This window comes from Heptranchias perlo, chromosome 16 (assembly GCF_035084215.1).
Source record: "Heptranchias perlo isolate sHepPer1 chromosome 16, sHepPer1.hap1, whole genome shotgun sequence".
Lineage (NCBI taxonomy): Eukaryota > Metazoa > Chordata > Chondrichthyes > Hexanchiformes > Hexanchidae > Heptranchias > Heptranchias perlo.
The window spans coordinates 13,923,590-13,944,215 of record NC_090340.1 but is presented as its reverse complement, the minus strand read 5'-3'; the positions used below and the strand labels follow the sequence as shown (position 1 = coordinate 13,944,215).

At 45.9% G+C, this 20,626-nt stretch overlaps 1 protein-coding gene across 1 annotated transcript in view; it reads left to right on the top strand.

The window, feature by feature from the left end:
- exoc3l1 (exocyst complex component 3-like 1) overlaps positions 1 to 20,355 on the top strand; it is a 68,696-nt gene extending 48,341 nt beyond the window's left edge. Inside the window, exons 9-12 of the mRNA XM_067997660.1 lie at positions 665 to 787; positions 3,307 to 3,462; positions 6,605 to 6,729; positions 13,223 to 20,355. Coding sequence (XP_067853761.1) covers positions 665 to 787; positions 3,307 to 3,462; positions 6,605 to 6,729; positions 13,223 to 13,409 — 591 coding nt within the window. The 3' untranslated portion in view covers positions 13,410 to 20,355. The remainder of the gene's footprint in view (positions 1 to 664; positions 788 to 3,306; positions 3,463 to 6,604; positions 6,730 to 13,222) is intronic.
- Positions 20,356 to 20,626: the final 271 nt, after the last annotated feature.

Below are 20,626 nucleotides of genomic sequence, written 5' to 3'. Positions count from 1 at the left end.
GATGGGACAGTGTAGAGGGAGCTTTACTCTGTATCTAACCCGTGCTGTACCTGCCCTGGGAGTGTTTGATGGGACAGTGTAGAGGGAGCTTTACTCTGTATCTAACCCGTGCTGTACCTGCCCTGGGAGTGTTTGATGGGACAGTGTAGAGGGAGCTTTACTCTGTATCTAACCTGTGCTGTACCTGATCTGGGAGTGTTTGATGGGACAGTGTAGAGGGAGCTTTACTCTATATCTAACCCGTGCTGTACCTGCCCTGCGTGTGTTTGATGGGACAGTGTAGAGGGAGCTTTACTCTGTATCTAACCCGCGTTGTACCTGCCCTGGGAGTGTTTGATGGAACAGTGTAGAGGGAGCTTTACTCTGTATCTAACCTGTGCTGTACCTGCCCTGGGAGTGTTTGATGGGACAGTGTAGAGGGAGCTTTACTCTGTATCTAACCCGTGTTGTACCTGATCTGGGAGTGTTTGTTGGGACAGTGTAGAGGGAGCTTTACTCTGTACCTTCCCCGGAAGTGTTTTGATCCAGACATTGGGTGTAAAAAAATGGGAATATGTTCCATTTCCCGATCCTAACGTTTTTCATCCCAACGAGCATCCATAATCATCATTGTGAAGTGAGGTTCAATGTTTAATATTAAACTCACTGCAAATCTTCCCTCCAGCCTCATTTCCTACAGTTGCTGTCTGGGTCCTGGCTCTGTGGCTCTGATTTCATTGACACCATCTGTACCATCATGGACACATACTACGGTTACTTCAGCCGCATCAGGGAGCCCATCTTTCAGGTGAGAGACAAGTTCCTTATTTCACTCACTGTCCTGCACCACCTCCGCCACCCCCCACCCCCCTCCGCCCCCCCCCCCCCCCCCACAATTTGACTCAGCAAGAAAATATCAAAGCTGCTTGTAAGAGATTAGAAGTGGGGCCCACAGCAAACATGGCGTCCAACTGTGCAAGCCAATGCCACTAATTGTTCTACCTGGTGCAACATCGCCTCCTGCTGGCAGAAATGTGCAATTACATCAACAACATTTTTCTCCCCCCTATCTTTCATATTTCTTAAAGGTGTAGCAATGCTTAAAGGGAAAGTATCATCATCAGTGCTTCTTATAAAACACTTAAACAATAGCTTTAATTCCTTTTCTGTCTATTTAGCGGGGAGAAGCTAGCGAGTCCAAAATTGTAAGGATATGTGGGAGGGCGAATTTATATGGAAGTCAGGTTATTTCGCTACTAATATAATTTCCTCACTTGTACCCCACAAATCTGTGAGGGAAGTGATCTCAAGGCACTGTCATAGTTACCCCAGTGTAATTGTGAGGGTGATATTCTGGGGTAGAGCTGAACACCATAGAGGTGACCCACCCCCCGGAGCCCAGGGAAAGTTAGCAGCAGAGGCATGGAGGGAGACTCACGCACACACTCACTGGTGAGCCCCTATTGACCAGGTTTGAATCGCCTCCCTGAGATGAACAGTTTTATTTCTGAACTCCAAACCCAAGTCAGCTGGTTGCAGGCTGAGGGAGTGTAGGGGGTGGTGGTGTGTGTCAGCTTCACCTCTGACTTCTGAGTGGTCCGAATCGCTCCCACTCCCTGGGTTCTAGACCTTGGACTTATTTGGGGGCTGTGACAAAGTGCAGCAGACAACTGGTTTTGGTGCAAGAAAAAAAAACTGGGTTTATTGAAGTCACAAATGAACTTATAACATTAGGATAACACTGAGATTATACAGACATACGAAGTACACTTAGTTAAGAATGGGGATCACGCGGCGTAACGAGGGAAAATCACCCTACTAATCCCCTTACCCTTGTACCACCCCCAGAACCTAACTAAATTGAACTAGGAGAGGTCAGGGATCATGCTCACCAACCAGGGTTCCTTGACAGTTCGAAATCCAGCCAGGTAAGCCGGTTGCAGTTTTGGGGTACGCTCTTTGTGTCCTCTGGGCCCTGCCGTCCCCACGTGGTCCTGGTCTGTGGAATCTGCGAAGGTTCTTCAGTTGGATAGAGTCTGTTGGTGCGGTAATGCGCAGTTGTGGGTGGGCGATCTTCGTGGAGGGCTGCGGTTTCGCCTTGTTGCTGCTCCAAAACTGCTGTTTAAAACCTGCTCCAAAAACTGCTGTTTAAAACCTGTTCCAAAACCAACTTAAAACCTGCTCCAAAACTGCTGCTCCAAAAACAGAACTGCTTCGAACCTGCTCCAAAACAAAACCCCCCGCCCCCCTTCGTAACTGGTGGCCCAGTTATACTGTTTTTTTCGAATTTCTTATCTGAATCCAAAACAAGGTTAGTTCTTTGTCTGATTATGGTGGGCTTCTTCAGGTGATTGTTGGCTTCCTGTCCCCGTAACTAGTCTTGAACTGAAAGCCATTGTATATGTGAAGTATTGATGGGTTTGCATAATTGCATTGATTGCTACCTTCCTGCTTTAGTAGTTAGTAGCGATAATTTACGCAAGGTTTTGATGGGCTTTAGTTTCGTGTAAGATGAAGTCTTTCTCTGGGTTGATTGTTTTAAAGGGAAGAATGCGTATTCTGTCTCCTCTCATTGTCTGGTTTTCAGGCAACAATCCACACTGCACCCAACAAGCCCGGGCATGTCATAAAAGTCCAAAAGTTATATCCTTGTTGATGGTATGAAAAATGTGGGAATTTTGAGAACCCTTCAGGTAGTGAAGAGTTGTTTGGGCCAGGAATTCACACTGAGCTTTACTGGTCCGTAATTTAATAAACAACCCTTGCTGGAAAGAAACTCATTCCTAAATGAGGGGGGAGAGGCATCCTGGCCAAGACTGATCTGATATACAGACACACGCACACCCTTTTAAACATTCACACAATTGTGCACACATACTCGCATGCACACACAAACATTCGCACACGTACCATATTGCAGGGATCACTAGATATTAATCAGGAGCAAGAATTCTGGCTTTTTTTAATCCTTCTATATTATTCATCCTTCTGTAGCCCAGGGGCACAGAGCCCAATTGCAGTAACCCCGCTCCACCTGACTGTGATCAGCACAAAGTGAGAGTTAAATCTGGGTCCATCCTGGTGTGAGCACCACCCCGGGCAGTGTATTTACCCACAGAGCCATTCGGAGCTTCTTTATTTATTTTATGTAAAAGACTTCCTGGAAGTGCGGCAGGCTCGCAGAGGAGAAGGGAGGAAATTAAATCAGTGGCAAAAATGCAATAAGAAGGGAGAATGATCCCCGCTGTTGTTAAGCCGACTATTTGTGATCTCACACAACACTCAGGTGCGAGGTGTAATTGACTCTGTTGTGTGCTGATTCCGCAGTTCCTGCTGTTTGAAGGCCTGCGTCTGGTAATCATTGAGTACGTCCGCACACTGATGCTGAAGAAGATCATCTGCAGAAACCCCGCAGAGCGAGAGAAGGTGTCGGACAGAATGGCCCAAGATGCAGCACTACTGCACGAACTCTTCTGTAAACTGGTGAGTGAGCACACGGACATATACACAGAAATACACAGGTACACACAGACATATACACAGACAGGCACACACACACACACGTACACACAGACATATACACAGACAGGCACACACACACACGTACACACAGACATATACACAGACAGGCACACATACACATGTACACACACATATACACAGACAGGCACACATACACATGTACACACACACACATATACACAGACAGGCACACACACACATACACACAGACATATACACAGACAGGCACACACACACATGTACACACAGACATATACACAGACAGGCACACATACACATGTACACACACATATACACAGACAGGCACACATACACATGTACACACACACATACACAGACAGGCACACATACACATGTACACACACACAGACATATACACAGACTGGCATACATACACATGTACACACACAGACAGGCACACATACACATGTACACACACATGCAGACATTTACACAGACAGGCACACATAGATATGTACACACACACAGACATATACACAGACAGGCACACATACACATGTACACAAACACAGACATATATACAGACGGGCACACATACACATGTACATACACACAGACATATGCACAGACAGGCACACATAGACATATATACACACACACAACAACAACTTGCATTTATATAGTGCCTTTAACATAATAAAACAACCCAAGGCGCTTCACAGGAGCTTCATCAAACAAAGTTTGACACCGAGCTACATAAGGAGATATTAGGACCGAATAATTATAGGCCAGTCTAACCTCGGTGGTGGGGCAAATTATTGGAATCAATTCTGAGGGACAGGATAAACCGTCACTTAGAAAGGCACGGACTAATCAAGGACAGTCAGCATGGACTTGTTAAGGGGAGGTCGTGTCTGATTAACTTGAATGAATTTTTTGAGGAGGTGACAAGGAGGATCGATGAGGGTAGTGCGTTTGATGTAGTCTACATAGATTTTAGCAAGGCTTTTGACAAGGTCCCATATGCCAGACTGGTCAAAAAAGTACAAGCCCATGGGATCCAAGGGAAAGTGGCAAGTTGGATCCAAAATTGGCCCAGTGGCAGGAAGCAAAGGGTAATGGTCGATGGGTGTTTTTGTGACTGGAAGGCTGTTTCCAGTGGGGTGCCGCAGGGCTCATTACAAGGTCCCTTGCTTTTTGTGATATATATTAATGATTTGGACATAAATGTAGGGGGCATGATTAAGAAGTTTGCAGATGGTACAAAAATTGGCCGTGTGGTTGATAGTGAGGAGGAAAGCTGTGGACTGCAGGAAGATATCAATGGACTGGTCAGGTGGGCAGAAAAGTGGCAAATGGAGTTCAGTCTGGAGAAGTGTGAGGTAATGTATTTGGGGAAAGCAAACAAGGCAAGGGAATACACAATAAATGGGAGGATACTGAGAGGTGTAGAGGAAGTGAGGGAACCTTGGAGTGCATGTCCACAGATCCCTGAAGGTAGCAGGACAGGTAGATAAGGTGGTTAAGAAGGCATACGGAATACTTTCCTTTATTAGCCGAGGCACAGAATATAAGAGCAGGGAGGTTATGCTGGAACTGTATAAAAAAACTAGTTAGGCCACAGCTTGAGTACTGCGTACAGTTCTGGTCACATTACAGGAAAGATGTGATTGCACTAGAGAGGGTACAGAGGAGATTTACGAGGATGGTGCCAGGACTGGAGAATTTTAGCTATGAGGAAAGATTGGATAGGCTGGGGTTGTTTTCTTTGGAACAGAGGACGCTGAGGGGAGATTTAATTGAGGTGTACAAAATTATGAGGGGCCTAGATAGAGTGGATAGGAAGGGCCTATTTCCCTTAGCAGAGAGAACAATAACCAGGGGGCATAGATTTAAAGTAATTGGTAGAAGGATTAGAGGGGAGTTGAGGAAATCTTTTTCACCCAGAGGGTGGTGGGGGTCTGGAACTCACTGCCTGAAAGGGTGGTAGGGGCAGAAACCCTCAACTCATTTAAAAAGTACCTGGATGTGCACCTGAATTGCCGTAACCTGCAGGGCTACGGACCAAGTCCTGGAAAGTGGGATTAGGCTGTGTGGCTCATTTTCGGCCAGTGCGGACAAGATGGGCCGAATGGCCTCCTTCTGTGCCATAAATTTTCTATGATTCTATGATTCTAGGACGGGTGACCAACTGAGAGAGATGTAGAGAGGTAGAGAGGTTTAGGGAGGGAATTCTAGAGCTTAGGGCCTAGGCAGCTGAAGGCACTCAGAGGATTGTAGGGCTAGAGGAGTTACAGAGATAGAGAGGGGAAAGGCCATGGAGGGATTTGAAAACAAGGATGAGAATTTTAAAATCGCATCGTTCCTGGACCGGCACAGGGATGATGGGAGAACAGGACTTGGTGCGAGTTCGGATACGGGCAGCGGAGTTTTGGATGAGCTCAAGTTTATGGAGGATGGAAGATGGGAGGCCGGCCAGGACAGCATTGGAATAGTCGAGTCTAGAGGGAACAGAGGCATGGATGAGGGTTTCAGCAGCAGATGGGTGATGTTATGGAGGTGGAAGTCGGCGGTCTTGGTGATGGAGCGGATATGTGGTCAGAAGCTCATCTCGGGGTCAAATAGGATGCCAAGGTTGCGAACGGTCTGGTTCAGCCTCAGACAGTGGTCAGGGAGAGGGATGGAGTCGGTGGCTAGGGAACGGAGTTTGTGGCGGGGACTGAAGACGATGGCTTCGGTCTTCCCAATATTTAGTTGGAGGAAATTCTTGCTCATCCAGCACTGGATGTCGAACAAACAATGTGATAAATCAGAGACAGTGGAGGGGTCGAGAGAGGTGCTGGTGAGGTAGAGCTGGGTGTCGAACAGGTGAACTGGTGAGCGAGCATACAGACACACACAAGGCACATACACACACACACACACACACAGACACACACACACACACACACACACTCTGATAGTTCTTCGGATTCAGTTGGTACAAATACTGAACCAACTTGTAAGAAATTTTAAATTTGATTCCCAGAGGGTTCTGGTCACAGCAGAGAGTTAGAAACTCCTGGGGTTTTACATGGCGATGACGCTTGACATCACACTGTGCCTTGTCCTGTGAACTCATCTGTCCTTCTCCTGCCTGCAGGGATTGGAAGAACCCGACGGCCTGACCAATGTGATTTCCTCTGTGTCGGAGATCATCAGGCTGAAGGACACCTCCCTCCTCAGCCTGGAGGTCTCATGCCTGGTGGCCAATTACCCAGATATCAGGTAACTCTCCCCCCAGTATGTACACAGTGCCCCTCTCCCACCCACCCAACACAGTAACTACCAGGAGCGATGACGTTGATCTGCTGACTAGGAGGCTGATTTGGATCCCAGTGACCTACACCCCCCCTCCCCAAACCCTGTGGCTCATTGGATAGTTGCACAAACTAGTGTGGCACTCGAGTGTACCGCGATAGACCTCATCAGCCCTCCAATACCTCGAGCATGTGACCATCCTTCATTTGTGACAGTGAGTGTTGGTAGGCTATTCGACTGCAGAGGGCATTGTAGTGCAGCCTGTTCCTGCCCATACCTGACGTCCATGCAGGTGCTCCCAAAAGCTTGGTTATAGGCAGCAGGAAGCCTGGCTGCTTCTTACCCCTTCCTGGCCCAGGACCGCTGTGGCCAGGTGTGGCATTGTATGCTGGGATCAGGTAACTCAGCGCAGACTGGGGATTGAACTGGGACCTCCTGGTCTGTATGACTGAGCAGCACATCAGGCAGCCCATTTACCAATGAGCTGGGGGGAGTGGGGATAGTTTCTTCTGTATCCTGAGTGTTTAAAGTGAACAACTATTGTTTTCTCCGGCACTGTCATCCCTCAGCCTGAGGGATATTTTGCTCTGTGTTTCAACATTAACAAGAATTGGATATAAACAAACGAGGAACACAACCAGTAGAAAGCCATTCTTCTCCCACCCTGAAATGGGTGAAAGGAATTTTAAAAATATTCCTTCACGGGATGTGGGCGTCGCTGGCGAGGCCGGCATTTATTGCCCATCCCTAATTGTCCTTGAGAAGGTGGTGGTGAGCCGCCTTCTTGAACCGCTGCAGTCCGTGTGGTGACGGTTCTCCCACAGTGCTGTTAGGAAGGGAGTTCCAGGATTTTGACCCAACAACGATGAAGGAACGGCAATATGGGATGAGTTTGACTTTGGGCAATAGGGGAAAACAGACAACATCGGAACAGGAGAAGGTCATTCAGCCCCTCAAGCCTGCTCCATCATTCAATTAGATCATGGCTGATCTGTATCTTAACTCCATTTACCCGCCTTGGTTCCATAACCCTTAATATCCTTACTTAACAAAAATCAATTGACCACAAGCCTCAACAGGTTTTTGAGGGAGAGGGTTCCAGATTTCCACTCCCCTTTGTGTAAAGAGGTGCTTGCTAGCATCACCCCTGAACGGCCCAGCTCTAATTTTAAGGTTATGCCCCCTTGTTCTGGACTCCTCCCACCAGAGGAAATAGTTTCTCTCTATCTACCCTCTCAAATCTCAATTAGATCACCCTTAATCTTCTATATTCATGGGGATACTCGTCTAGTCTATACAACCTCGTAATTTAACCCTTTTAGCCCCGGCACCATTCTGGTGAATCTGTGCTGCACCCCCTCCAAGACCAGTATATCCTTCCTGAGGTGCGGTGCCCAGAACTGAATGCAGTTCTCCAGATGGGGTCTAACCAGAGCTCTGTACATCTGTAACATAACGTCGACCCCTTTGTATTCCAGCCCTCTTGCGGTAAAGGCCAACATTCCATCAGCCTTTTTAATTTGTTCTTGTACCTGTCCACGGGCTTTTAGTGATTTCAGATCAGCTGCCCATTACACATCTCTCCTGATTTTAATCTCCACTGACTGAAATGAAAAAGGGAAAATGAAAAATGTTTTCCCAACTTTTCAGGTCTTTCTTCCTATTTGTATTTCATAGAATTACCTGGAAATCACAACACAAAAACAAGCCATCCGTCCGGCCAACCAGTCTGTTTATCCTCCACAGGAGCAAGATTGAAATGTTAAAACAATATTGCCTTGTGGCTTGATGCCAGCTCTCTGTTCCCAGCTCTCTGTTACCTGCATCCACTGCCCTCCCGTGTACAGTCGCAGTGCTCAGCCTCCGCCACTAGGTTGCAGTAGTGTCCACTAACAATGAGGGTGGTGCAGCCCCGAAGCTCCGCCTAGTGGCCGTCACTTTCCATTGTCGAATTACAGCCAAATCTTCCTGGAGAAATAAGGGCGTGTTAGTGAAGCCATTGTTAATGTGCAAACCGGCCAGCAAGTTCAGGAGAAGAGGAGATACCCCGTGAACTGCAAATCTCCAGAACGTGCTGGTCGATTTACGCTGTTTGCCTCGCCCAAACGCCAGCTCGCTCTCAACCTCCCCAATGGCCCAAAATTTGCTGTGGCAGGCCAATGAACGGCACCCGCCATTAGTTAGACTTGCCCTTCCCCGTTTAATCTCCACGATATTTTGCGCTGCAAGTTGCTGGAAGTGGGAGCTGGAAACGGCACAGTGTCCCCTACAGGGCATCTGGGACCTGAGTGAACAGGGCAAGCAACTGGGTATCTCCTTAACCAATCAGATTGACAGAGTGTGAAATGAACAGCGCAAAGTCTGAACCAGGATGTGTAAGTTCGAATAAATTCAAGGTCAAATGAGGTATAGAAAGAGAAATAAAGATTGGAATTGAGAGAGAAAAAAGAGACAGAAAGAAAAAGTTTTTAAAAAAAATTTAATTTTAATTTTATATTTTTTTAAAAATCTCCAAAAATAAAAGCTGAAGGATTGAGGCTCCACACTTGTAATAGTTAATTTTCAGTGCCAGGGAGGTTGACGGGCAGTAATTAACACTTATCACGTTGTTAAAAAGGTACTTAGACTTGAAATGACTTAGCTTTCTGTGGAGAGTTTAGTTTGTATCTACCGCGCAGATCCAGCAACTTCACATCGTTCAGCGTATTTGAACCATGAGGCAGTCAGCGAGAGGCCGTTTTCGGGAAGCTAACGGGGGAGTGACGCATCTCGGACAACAACTTTTCATTTTCCACGTTTTTCCGCGCACCTGCCCTCGCCTGAAGTTGTGCAGCATTTACGCATAAATAACGGGGAGTGCTATTAGCCTCACTGTTACTTTGACAGCAATTTTTGGGCCATTATTTTTAAGAACTTGCTGGAATTGCACATTACTTGCCCATTAAACTCGCTGCAGAAAGTTAGGGCTCATAATTAGTAGTGTAAGTACCCTTTTAACTATTTGATAATTGTTAATGCAATGCCAATCAACCTGTCTGGCACAGAAATGGAACAATTTAAACTGTTGCGTCTCATTCCTGCATGTAGTAAATTTTTCTTAGAGATTTTAAAAACTTCAAATTTTTAATGTTTTAAATTTTTTCATAATTTTCCATTCGCTCTCTTTTTTTCTCTCTTTTAATCCAATCTTTCTTTATTTCTCTTTCTGTCCCTGATTTGACTGTAATTCACCCTCCTTCTCTGTCATTCCGCTGTTTCTTTCTCAATTCTTAAATCTCATAAGTTCAGGAGATACACTGTTGGTCCCGCCATTCACTGAGGTCCCAGACGCTCCGTTATCAGCTCGCACTTCCAGCCAGTCACGGCACAAATTATTTTCGAGCTGCAGGGTGTGGGAAAAAGCCAACTAACGCTGCACCCTGCGAGATGCCCCACTCCAGCAAGATTAGGCCCAATATTTAAACTTGGATTCCACAGTTGGGCACCACTCACAGGGAGCGCTGGCCAGGAACTCGCAGGTCTGCAGCAAATACATTTCTGTCCATTCATTAAGCCGGATGGAAAATGAAAGACTCACCTCCTGACTCACCAAAGCCTTTCCACCAACGACAAGGCACAAGTCAGGAGTGTGATGGAATACTCTCCACTTGCCTGGATGAGTGCAGCTCCAACAACACTCAAGAAGATCGACACCATCCAGGACAAAGCAGGCCGCTTGATTGGCACCCCATCCACCACCCTAAACATTCACTTCCTTCACCACCGGCACACAGTGGCTGCAGTGTGCACCATCCACAGGATGCACTGCAGCAACTCACCAAGGCTTCTTTGACAGCACCTCCCAAACCCGTGACCTCTACCACCTAGAAGGACAAGGGCAGCAGGCACATGGGAACAACACCACCTGCACGTTCCCCTCCAAGTCACATACCATCCCGACTTGGAAATATATCGCCGTTCCTTCATCGTCGCTGGGTCAAAATCCTGGAACTCCCTTCCTAACAGCACTGTGGGAGAACCTTCACCACACGGACTGCAGCGGTTCAAGAAGGCGGCTCACCACCACCTTCTCAAGGGCAATTAGGGATGGGCAATAAATGACAGCCTCGCCAGCGACGCACACATCCCAAAAATGAACAAAAAGAAAATCAGGCACTGTGGGCTGGTGATTCCCCAGCCAGTTCCCTGCCGAAGCCGATCCATACTGGGAGTATGTGTGCAGAACCACAGCTACTCTTTAACAGTCCACTCACATCAAGGTGAAAATAACCACCTTGGGAACACTTCTTCTGTAACAGGAGACTCAGAATATTATAGAATCATACAGCACAGAAGGAGGCCATTCGGCCCACAGTGCCTGTGCTGGCTCTTTGAAAGAGCTATTCATATGGGCCCACTCCCCTGCTCTTTCCCCAGAGCCCTACAAATTTTTCCTTTTCAAGTATTTATCCAATTCCCTTTTGAAAGTTACGATTGAATCTGCCTCCACCACCCTTTCAGGCAGTGCATTCCAGATCAGAACAACTCGCTGTGTAAAAAAAATTCTCCTCATCTCCCCTCTGGCTCTTTTGCCAATTATCTTAAATCTGTGTCCTCTGATAACCGACATTGCTGCCAGTAGAAACAGTTTCTCCTTATTTACTCTAATTTTTGAACACCTCTATTAAAATAAAGCACTGTGTTGTGTGTTTATCACATCACCACATCTTCTGTCGGAGAATAGTGTGAAGCAGTGGAGGGATTTGCAGGCTGATTAACAGTCTGACAGGTCTGGTTGCAAATCAGAACCCTGGTGTTTTTTTGATTGACAGGCCAATTAAATCATTGGCGATGTTTTGGAGTGGGCCTGTTGTTGGGGAGAGGGAAGCTGAAACACATACATCATTCCAAGCTTGTTTTCTGTAAGGATAAAGAGCCGAGTGCAGGAGTAAAGTAGAAGTTATCCCAGGGACCATTGTGTGAAAAAATTTTAAATTTTCCTACACAGCGAGCTGTTCAACTGTTTTTTAATTTGACCTAGCCAGATGTGTTAGAATAACCACCAGTCTAGATTCTCACAAATCTGGGCTGATTATAATAAATTTGACTCTGATTAAGGGTGACAGAAGGGTGACTGAACATTACTGGTCCATGGGATTGCCTATGGATTCATATAGATTAGGAACATAGGAACAGGAGTAGGCCATTCAGCCCCTCGAGCCTGTTGCGCCATTCATTGATATCCTAACTCCATCCACCTGCCTTTGCTCCATATCCCTTAATACCCTTGGTTAGCAAAAACCTATCGATCTCAGATTTAGAATTATTCATTGAGCATCTACTGCTTTTTATGGGAGAGAGTTCACACTTTTACCACCCTTTGCGGTAAGAAATGTTTCCCAACTTCACTCCTGAATGGCCTGGCTCTGATTTTAAGGTTATGTCCCCTTGTCCTAGACTCCCCCACCAGTGGAAAAAGTTTCTCTCCATCTACCCTATCAATTTCTTTCAAAATCCTATAAACCTTAATCAAATCACCCTTTAATCTTCTATATTCCAGGGAATACAAGCCTAGTTTATGTAATCTCTCCTCATAATCTAACCCTTGGAGCCCTGGTAACATTCTCATCAATCTGCGCTGCACTCCTTCCAAGGCCAATATATCAACAACAACAACTTCATTTATATAGCGCCTTTAAGGTAGTAAAACATCCCAAGGCACTTCACGGGAGCATTAATCAAACATAATTTGACACTGATCCTTTCTATGGTGCGGTGTCCAGAACTGTACACAGTACTCCAGATGTGGTCTAACCAGGGCTTTGTATAGCTGCAGCAAAACTTCCCCTTTATATTCTGGCCCTCCAGTAATAAAGGCTAACATTCCATTAGTCTTTTTGATTACTTTTTGTACCTGACATTTTAGTGACCTGTGTACGTGGACCCCTAAATCTCTTTGGACCTCCGCTGATCCCAGCTTTTCACCATTTAAAAAATACTCGGATCTAACCTTTTTTCATTCAAAATGGATGACCTCATGCCTGCCTGTGTTGAAATTGATCTGCCAGTTTTGCCCACTCAATTAATCGATCAATGTCTCTTTGTAATTTCTGCTCCCATCTACACTACTTACTACGTCACCAATCTTTGTGTCATTGACAAACTTGGATATAAGTCTTTCTATTGTGTTATCTATGTCATTAATAAATATTGTGAATAGTTGAGGCCCCAGCAAAGATTCTTGTGGGATTGGATTTAGGGCGGAGATAGCAACTTACACTTTATATATAGGGTAACCAACTGATTGCCTTGACCTGGTGGAACTGCTGTTTAATGCTTCTGTGTGAATATGTTATGCATAGTAATGATGAATCATTAATTATGATGAACAAATCTAGACAGCTAGGTGACGTGAGCAGATCCTTGTGCAGACTATTTCTGTTCCATAATAACTAAATGATTTCCTGATTTTCTGTTCCAGTGACGATCATGTTTCAGTACTGCTGGATATCAGGGGGGATGTGTCCAGAGATATTCGCGGGTCTGTACTGGAGATGTTGGAGCAGAATACCAAGCCACCTCCTGAAGACTATCAGTCCATCTTCTCTGACGTCCTGGTGCCAGCTTCTGTTCTGCCCTTCTGCCTTCCTGCTGTCAAATGCGGCTAGGTCTCTGAGTGTCATCGCAGACCTACGAAAGCGCCGTTTTGAGACTGCAGCAGAGAAAGAGGTCACTTGATGATAGCAGGCACCTAACGTTAGTGCAAGACAGCGGTTCACTGAAACTACCGTCCAAGTGTGTGATAGAATCTGGAGTCTAACTGGGCAAAAGGTGGCCAAATTGGACAGGCAGCCAATATAGTGAAGCTGTGAAGGTTGGTGAGGCACTGGTGTTCTACCATTAGATCTCTCCGGCACATACAACAGTCTCTCATATTTACAAAGCATGTTAAAAGTCGCTGGGGAGACCTCGCTCCATGGCTCAGTTGGTAAAGCCAACATGTGACTATCCCATACAGGCTGACGGTCTCATAGTCAATGCCGAGTTACCTCAGCCAGGGTTCCTGCTGCTGATCGCTGGTCATTGTTTTCTCTACTGGAAGGGGAAAGTGTGTGATTGGGCTTGGGTGCGATATCCCCTCTGTTGAATAGTCTGCCAATGTTCACTGTGAAGAGAGGCCTCTTGAGTGAGATACCAGAGGACTATTGGTGCCCCATGATACCAGACCCTCACACTTCAGGAAGAGGGGACAAACGCTTACAAAGATAGTTCGGGATGGAATGTCATTGTCACATCAACCTTTTCTCCACCCTGCCTCAAAGCTGGGTCTACCAATCCAAGGGGGCTTCCGGGGGCCGATTATCACCTGCCCAAATCAGGGTTAATGGGGCAGTAATGGCTTTAAAATCGGGTCAGGAGACTCATCGCCCAGTTACCGTCTGTAGTCGCCGTTTTCAAAGGGGTCTTCCCTCAGGCGGCCGGAAAACTCGCCTGTTTCAGGCGGGAGGCCAGGATCCCGATTGGACACGTGGGCGGAGCTAGCTGGCCGCAGCAGAAATGGCCCAGGAAAGTTGTCAGGTTATATTCTTGTGGAGCCAGGAGTGCTGGGGGGTCGTTGCCGGCCTGGTCTTGCCCCCTCCCCCACCCTCTGTGTTCCCACCCCATCCCTTCTCCGAGGACCTACTCATGAGCTGGCGCCCAATAGTGCCCCCTGCCCGGAGTCAGCAAGCTACATCGAGTTACATCGAAACTACAGCACAGAAACAGGCCATTCGGCCCAATGGTCTGTGCCACACGAGCCTCCTCTCTCCCTACTTCATCTCACCCTATCAACATATCCTTCTATTCCTTTCTTCCTCATGTGTTTATCTAGCTTCCCCTTAAATGCATCTGTGTTATTCACCTCAATTACTCCTTGTGGTAGCAAGTTCCACATTCTAACCACTCTCTGGGTAAAGGAGTTTCTCCTGAATTCCCTATTGGATTTATTAGCAACTATTTTCTATTTATGACCTCTAGTTTTGGTCTCCCCAACAAGTGGAAACATTTTTTCTACGTCTACCCTATCAAACCCTTTCATAATCTTAAAGACCTCTATCAGCTCACCCCTCAGCCTTCTCTTTTCTAGATAAAAGAGCCCCAGCCTGTTCAGCCTTTCCTGATGAGTATATCCTCTCAGTTCTGGTATCATCCTTGTGAATCTTATAATCATAGAATCATAGAAGGTTACAGCACGGAAGGAGGCCATTTGGCCCATCGAGTCCATGCCGGCTCTATGCAAGAGCAATCCAGCTGGTCCCACTCCCCCGCCCTATCCCCATAGCCCTGCACATTTTTTACTTTTGAAGGCCATGATTGAATCTGCCTCCATCACCCCCTTGGTCAGTGAATTCCAGATCACAACCACTCACTGTGTAAAAAAGTTTTTCCTCATGTCACCTTTGGTTCTTTTGCCAATCACCTTAAATCTATGTTCTCTGGTCCTTGATCATTCAGCCAATGGGAACAGTTTCTCTCTAACTACTCTGTCTAGACCCTTCATGATTTTAAATACCTCTATCAAATCTCCTCACAACCTTCTCTGTTCCAAGGAGAACAACCCCAGCTTCTCCAGTCTATCCACGTAACTGAAGTCCCTCATCCCTGGAATCATTCGAATAAATCTCTTCTACACCCTCTCTAAGGCCTTCACATCTTTCCTAAATTGTGGTGCCCAGAACTCCAGTTGTGGCCGAACCAGTGTTTTATAAAGGTTCATTGTAACATCCAAACTTTTGTACTCTATGCCTCTATATATAAAGCCCAGGATCCCGTATGCTTTTTTAACCACTTTCTCAACCTGCCCTGCCACCTTCAACAATTTGTGCACGTATACCCACAGATCTCTCTGTTCCTGTACCCCTTTTAGAATTGTGCCCTCTAGTTTATATCGCCTCTCCTCATTCTTCCTACCGAAATGTATTACTTCGCACTTTTCTGCATTAAATTTCATCTGCCACGTGTCCACCCATTCCACCAGCCTGTCTATATCCTCTTGAAGTCTATCACTATCCTCCTCACTGTTTACTACACTTCCAAGTTTCATGTCATCTGCAAATTTTGAAATTGTGCCCTGTACACCCAAGTCCAAGTCATTAATATATATCAAGAAAAACAATGGTCCCAGCACCGACCCCTGGGGAACACCACTTAGACCTCCATCCAGTCTGAAAAACAACCATTCACCACTACTCTCTGTTTCCTGTCCCTTAGCCAATTCTGTATCCATGTCGCTACTGCCCCCTTTATTCCATGGGCCACAGTCTTGATGATAAACCTACCAGGCGGCACTTTATCAAACACCTTTTGAAAGTCCATATACACCACATCAACTGCATTGCCCTCATCTACTCTCTCTATTACCTCATCAAAAAACTCTATCAGGTTAGTTAAACACAATTTGCCTTTAACAAATCCTTGCTGGCTTTCCCTAATCAATCCACCCTTGTCCCAGTGACTGTTAATTCTGTCCTGGATTATCGTTTCCAAAAGTTTCCCCACCGCTGAGGTTAAGCTGACTGGCCTGTAGTTGCTGGGTTTATGTTTCCATGCTCTTTTGAACAAGAGTGTAACATTTGCAATTCTCCAGTCCTCTGGAACCACCCTCCTATCTACGGATGTTTGGAAGATTATGGCCAGTACCTCCGCAATTTCCACCGTTACTTCCCTCAGCAACCTAGGATGCATCCCATCCGGACTTATCTACTTTAAGAACAGCCAGCGTTTCTAGTACGTCTTCTTTATCAATTTTTCGCCCATCCAGTATCTCAACTATATCTTCCTTTACTGAGACTCTGGCAGCATCTTCTTCCTTGGTAAAGACAGATGCAAAGTACTCATTTAGTACCTCGGCCATGCCCTCTGCCTCCATGAGTAGATCTCCTTTATAGTCCCTAATTGGCCCCACCCCTCCTCTTACTACTCGTTTACTGTTTACATGCCTATAGAAGACTTTTGGATTTCCTTTTATGTTGGCCACCAGTCTATTCTCATACTCTCTCTTTATCCCTCTTATTTCCTTTTTCACTTCCCCTCTGAACTTTCCATATTCTGCCTGGTTCTCACTTGTGTTATAAACCTGACATGTCATACACCCCTTTTTTCCGTTTCATCTTACACATTATCTTTTGTCTTTTTCGCACCTTCTCCAGTGCCACTATATCCTTTCTATAATATGGAGACCAGAACTGTTCACAGTACTTCAAGTGTGGTCTAACCAAGGTTCTATACAAGTTTAACATAACTTCTCTGCTTTTCAATTCTATCCCTCCAGAAATGAACCCAAGCTGCAGTAGGACGCCCGTTCGGGGAGTGCAGCTCACTGGCTAGATTTCCGTGAGGCCCGAACTGAGGGTTTCTGGGGCCCCTCATCCCCTTGGCAGTTGGACAACCAGCCAGCACCCTCCCTCTGGTCGACTGCCCGAAAGTGAAACTGGCCCCCTGGTTTCAGAGGCCTAGAGTTAATTGCGACTCTGATGATAAGTGATAAGTGACTCAGGCTGTTAACTGTAGTTGGAGGCTTCAGTTTGTACATAAGAACATAAGAAATAGGAGCAGGAGTAGGCCATACGGCCCCTCGAGCCTGCTCCGCCATTCAATCAGATCGTGGCTGATCTTCAACCTCAACTCCACTTTTCCACCTGATCCCCATATCCCTTGATTCCCTTAGGGTCTAAATATCAATCAATCTCAGCCTTGAGATAGCAAGACCAACTGTCGTCAGCCCCCACTCCGAGGAGTAATTGACCATATCAGACGTAGGGTTAACGACAGGGACACAAGTGACCCACAGGACGTCAAAATAAAATGTCATTTTAGAGAAGGCCTCCCAACAACTGCCCCTGCGTTGAAAATTGAGATAGGTTTTAGTCAGACATTTTAGATTTAGATGAGTAGATCTTCCTGTGCATCAGGGGTGTCATACTGTTTGGAGCAGGGGCCCGATCCATCTGCCATCATTAGTGAGTGGGCTACATATGATGAAACTCTTTGGGTTTAGACAGAATCCTCATTAAACCCCATGTCCAACACAATCACTTTCTTTCCCAATGAAACATTTGCACATGTCATTGGAGAAGTATTCTCACACACTCTCTGTTATTGGGGAAGTATTCTCATACACTCTCTGTTATTGGGGAAGTATTCTCACACACTCTCTGTTATTGGGGAAGTATTCTCATACACTCTCTGTTATTGGGGAAGTATTCTCATACACTCTCTGTTATTGGGGAAGTATTCTCACACACTCTCTGTTATTGGGGAAGTATTCTCACACACTCTCTGTTATTGGGGAAGTATTCTCACACACTCTCTGTTATTGGGGAAGTATTCTCATACACTCTCTGTTATTGGGGAAGTATTCTCATACACTCTCTGTTATTGGGGAAGTATTCTCACACACTCTCTGTTATTGGGGAAGTATTCTCATACACTCTCTGTTATTGGGGAAGTATTCTCACACACTCTCTGTTATTGGGGAAGTATTCTCATACACTCTCTGTTATTGGGGAAGTATTCTCACACACTCTCTGTTATTGGGGAAGTATTCTCACACACTCTCTGTTATTGGGGAAGTATTCTCATACACTCTCTGTTATTGGGGAAGTATTCTCATACACTCTCTGTTATTGGGGAAGTATTCTCATACACTCTCTGTTATTGGGGAAGTATTCTCACACACTCTCTGTTATTGGGGAAGTATTCTCACACACTCTCTGTTATTGGGGAAGTATTCTCATACACTCTGTTATTGGGGAAGTATTCTCATACACTCTCTGTTATTGGGGAAGTATTCTCACACACTCTCTGTTATTGGGGAAGTATTCTCATACACTCTCTGTTATTGGGGAAGTATTCTCATACACTCTCTGTTATTGGGGAAGTATTCTCATACACTCTCTGTTATTGGGGAAGTATTCTCATACACTCTCTGTTTTGGAGTGTGAGATCTGGGCTTTATATTTACATCATCTTCTTCCTTTTAATTGAAGAACCATTTCAAGTCTGCCACAACAAAACTGGTTCAGAGCGTGTCCCCCATAAGACACTCCTTGTACGCTGAAAAAACGCACACCACAGTCTGAGTTGAGTTTTCACTTCTCACTCTCAAATCTCCCTTAACCCCAGCAAATTCTGCCTCCTGTTGGTTCCTCTATTGTTGCCATCGCAGGTTGTGGTCCCTTTAACACCGCACAAACTTTGGGACACACGGGTCAAAGGTCCCCGCTCGCGTGTTCGACAGAACGCTGCCCGTCTCCGCACCTGCCCCGAAGGATGGGATTCTCTGAATCTTCCAGTCCCTGCGGCCACTTCCACCTGGCCGGATTGCTGGAACGAGTGGAGGTGTGACCTTCGGGGGGCATTAATACTGGAGTAACCAACACACTTCACTGTGCTGAGAGGTTTAGCAGCAAACTGTGACTAACCAAGCAGGCGACACTTTCTACTTTTAAACAGAATATTATTACACAAAGCTGTTGTTGACTCAGTGTTGGCAGAGCTTATGATTCCCATCAGGTCCCATTGAATCAGCGAATCATAGAATCGTACAGCACAGACACATATGTTGGGTTTTATTTATTATTACTCACGATTCACATGTAGAAAATCAGGATCCAATTTCCCGCGTGAAATGACAATCAGTATGTGTTGCATAGGGGCCCTGGTGACCCCACCTCCACAAGGGCTGACTAACTCTGTTCTACAAGGTATTCCTGAACCTCGGATTTGCACCCTTTAGGCATTTGAACGACACTGAATATGTCACACCATAAAACCCAGAGACTAAATCAGGAGCATTGGCTCATCAGTCCCACTCCTTCCAATGATAGGGTCGCCAATCCTCCAGGATTGTCCTGGAGTCTCCAGGAATTGAAGATTAATCTCCAGGACACTGCTGGGAGCAAAACCCGGGAGAAAAATCATCGGGGCATAAAAAAAAGTTTTTAAAATTTTCTTTGAATACTTTTATTTATTAGTTATCAACTGGCCGGGACGGTTGGAGGCAGGAGGTCATGTGATGAAACCTTCAGGGATATATCCAACCAGAGTTGGTGTCCCCTATCCACAGATCATGTCCAATCTACCCTATCGTGGACTCTACTCCACTGTGCTGAACCTACAGGGGGAAAGTTCTCCAAAGCCTCTTTTATACAGGCACTCATTGGTTCCAGAAGACTGGAGCCAGCGAGCTCGCTCCCACCATCAAGTCCGGTTCTCTTATCCTGGCAGGAGAATTGTATCCCCAGGTTTTCTTTTTGCATCCTCCTGGAATCCAATTTAAATTCACATGAGACTGAAAGGTGGTGAAAGGTTGTTCCCCTGACCCTATAATGTGGTGAAATAAAAATCACCAAAACCCATAGTCACACCTCAGTCATTGAACCTGACCGGCTGCCTTCCTCCTCCTCCTCTTCCTCCTCCTCCTCCTCCTCCTCCTCCTCCGACTTTCCGCCGTCCAAGGACTATCGTGTTTCCCGGGCAACTGATGAAAGCTTTTGGTTCAGAGACACATTTGCTTACTGCTGACTTGCAAGCCATGTTTATTACTGTCTAAAATTAAAGCACAATGGATCCGGACACTGAGAGTGTGGTTCCATTCTTCTCAAATTACTAGTCTAAAGCAACAGGCCATAGGTGCTGTCGGGTAATCGAATATTTCATATCATCTGCCAAAGAAGAGGGATTCGTCAAATTTGTAATGGTGGAATGTTTATTAAGTTTATAAATGTGTCTCGCCACAGAATGAACTGCAATTCGCAGAACCCATTATTTAAATTGTACCAAAACTCCAGACATAGCTCCCCACACTGGCTCAGTGATCCGTTTAGGATCACATTTGTTTAGT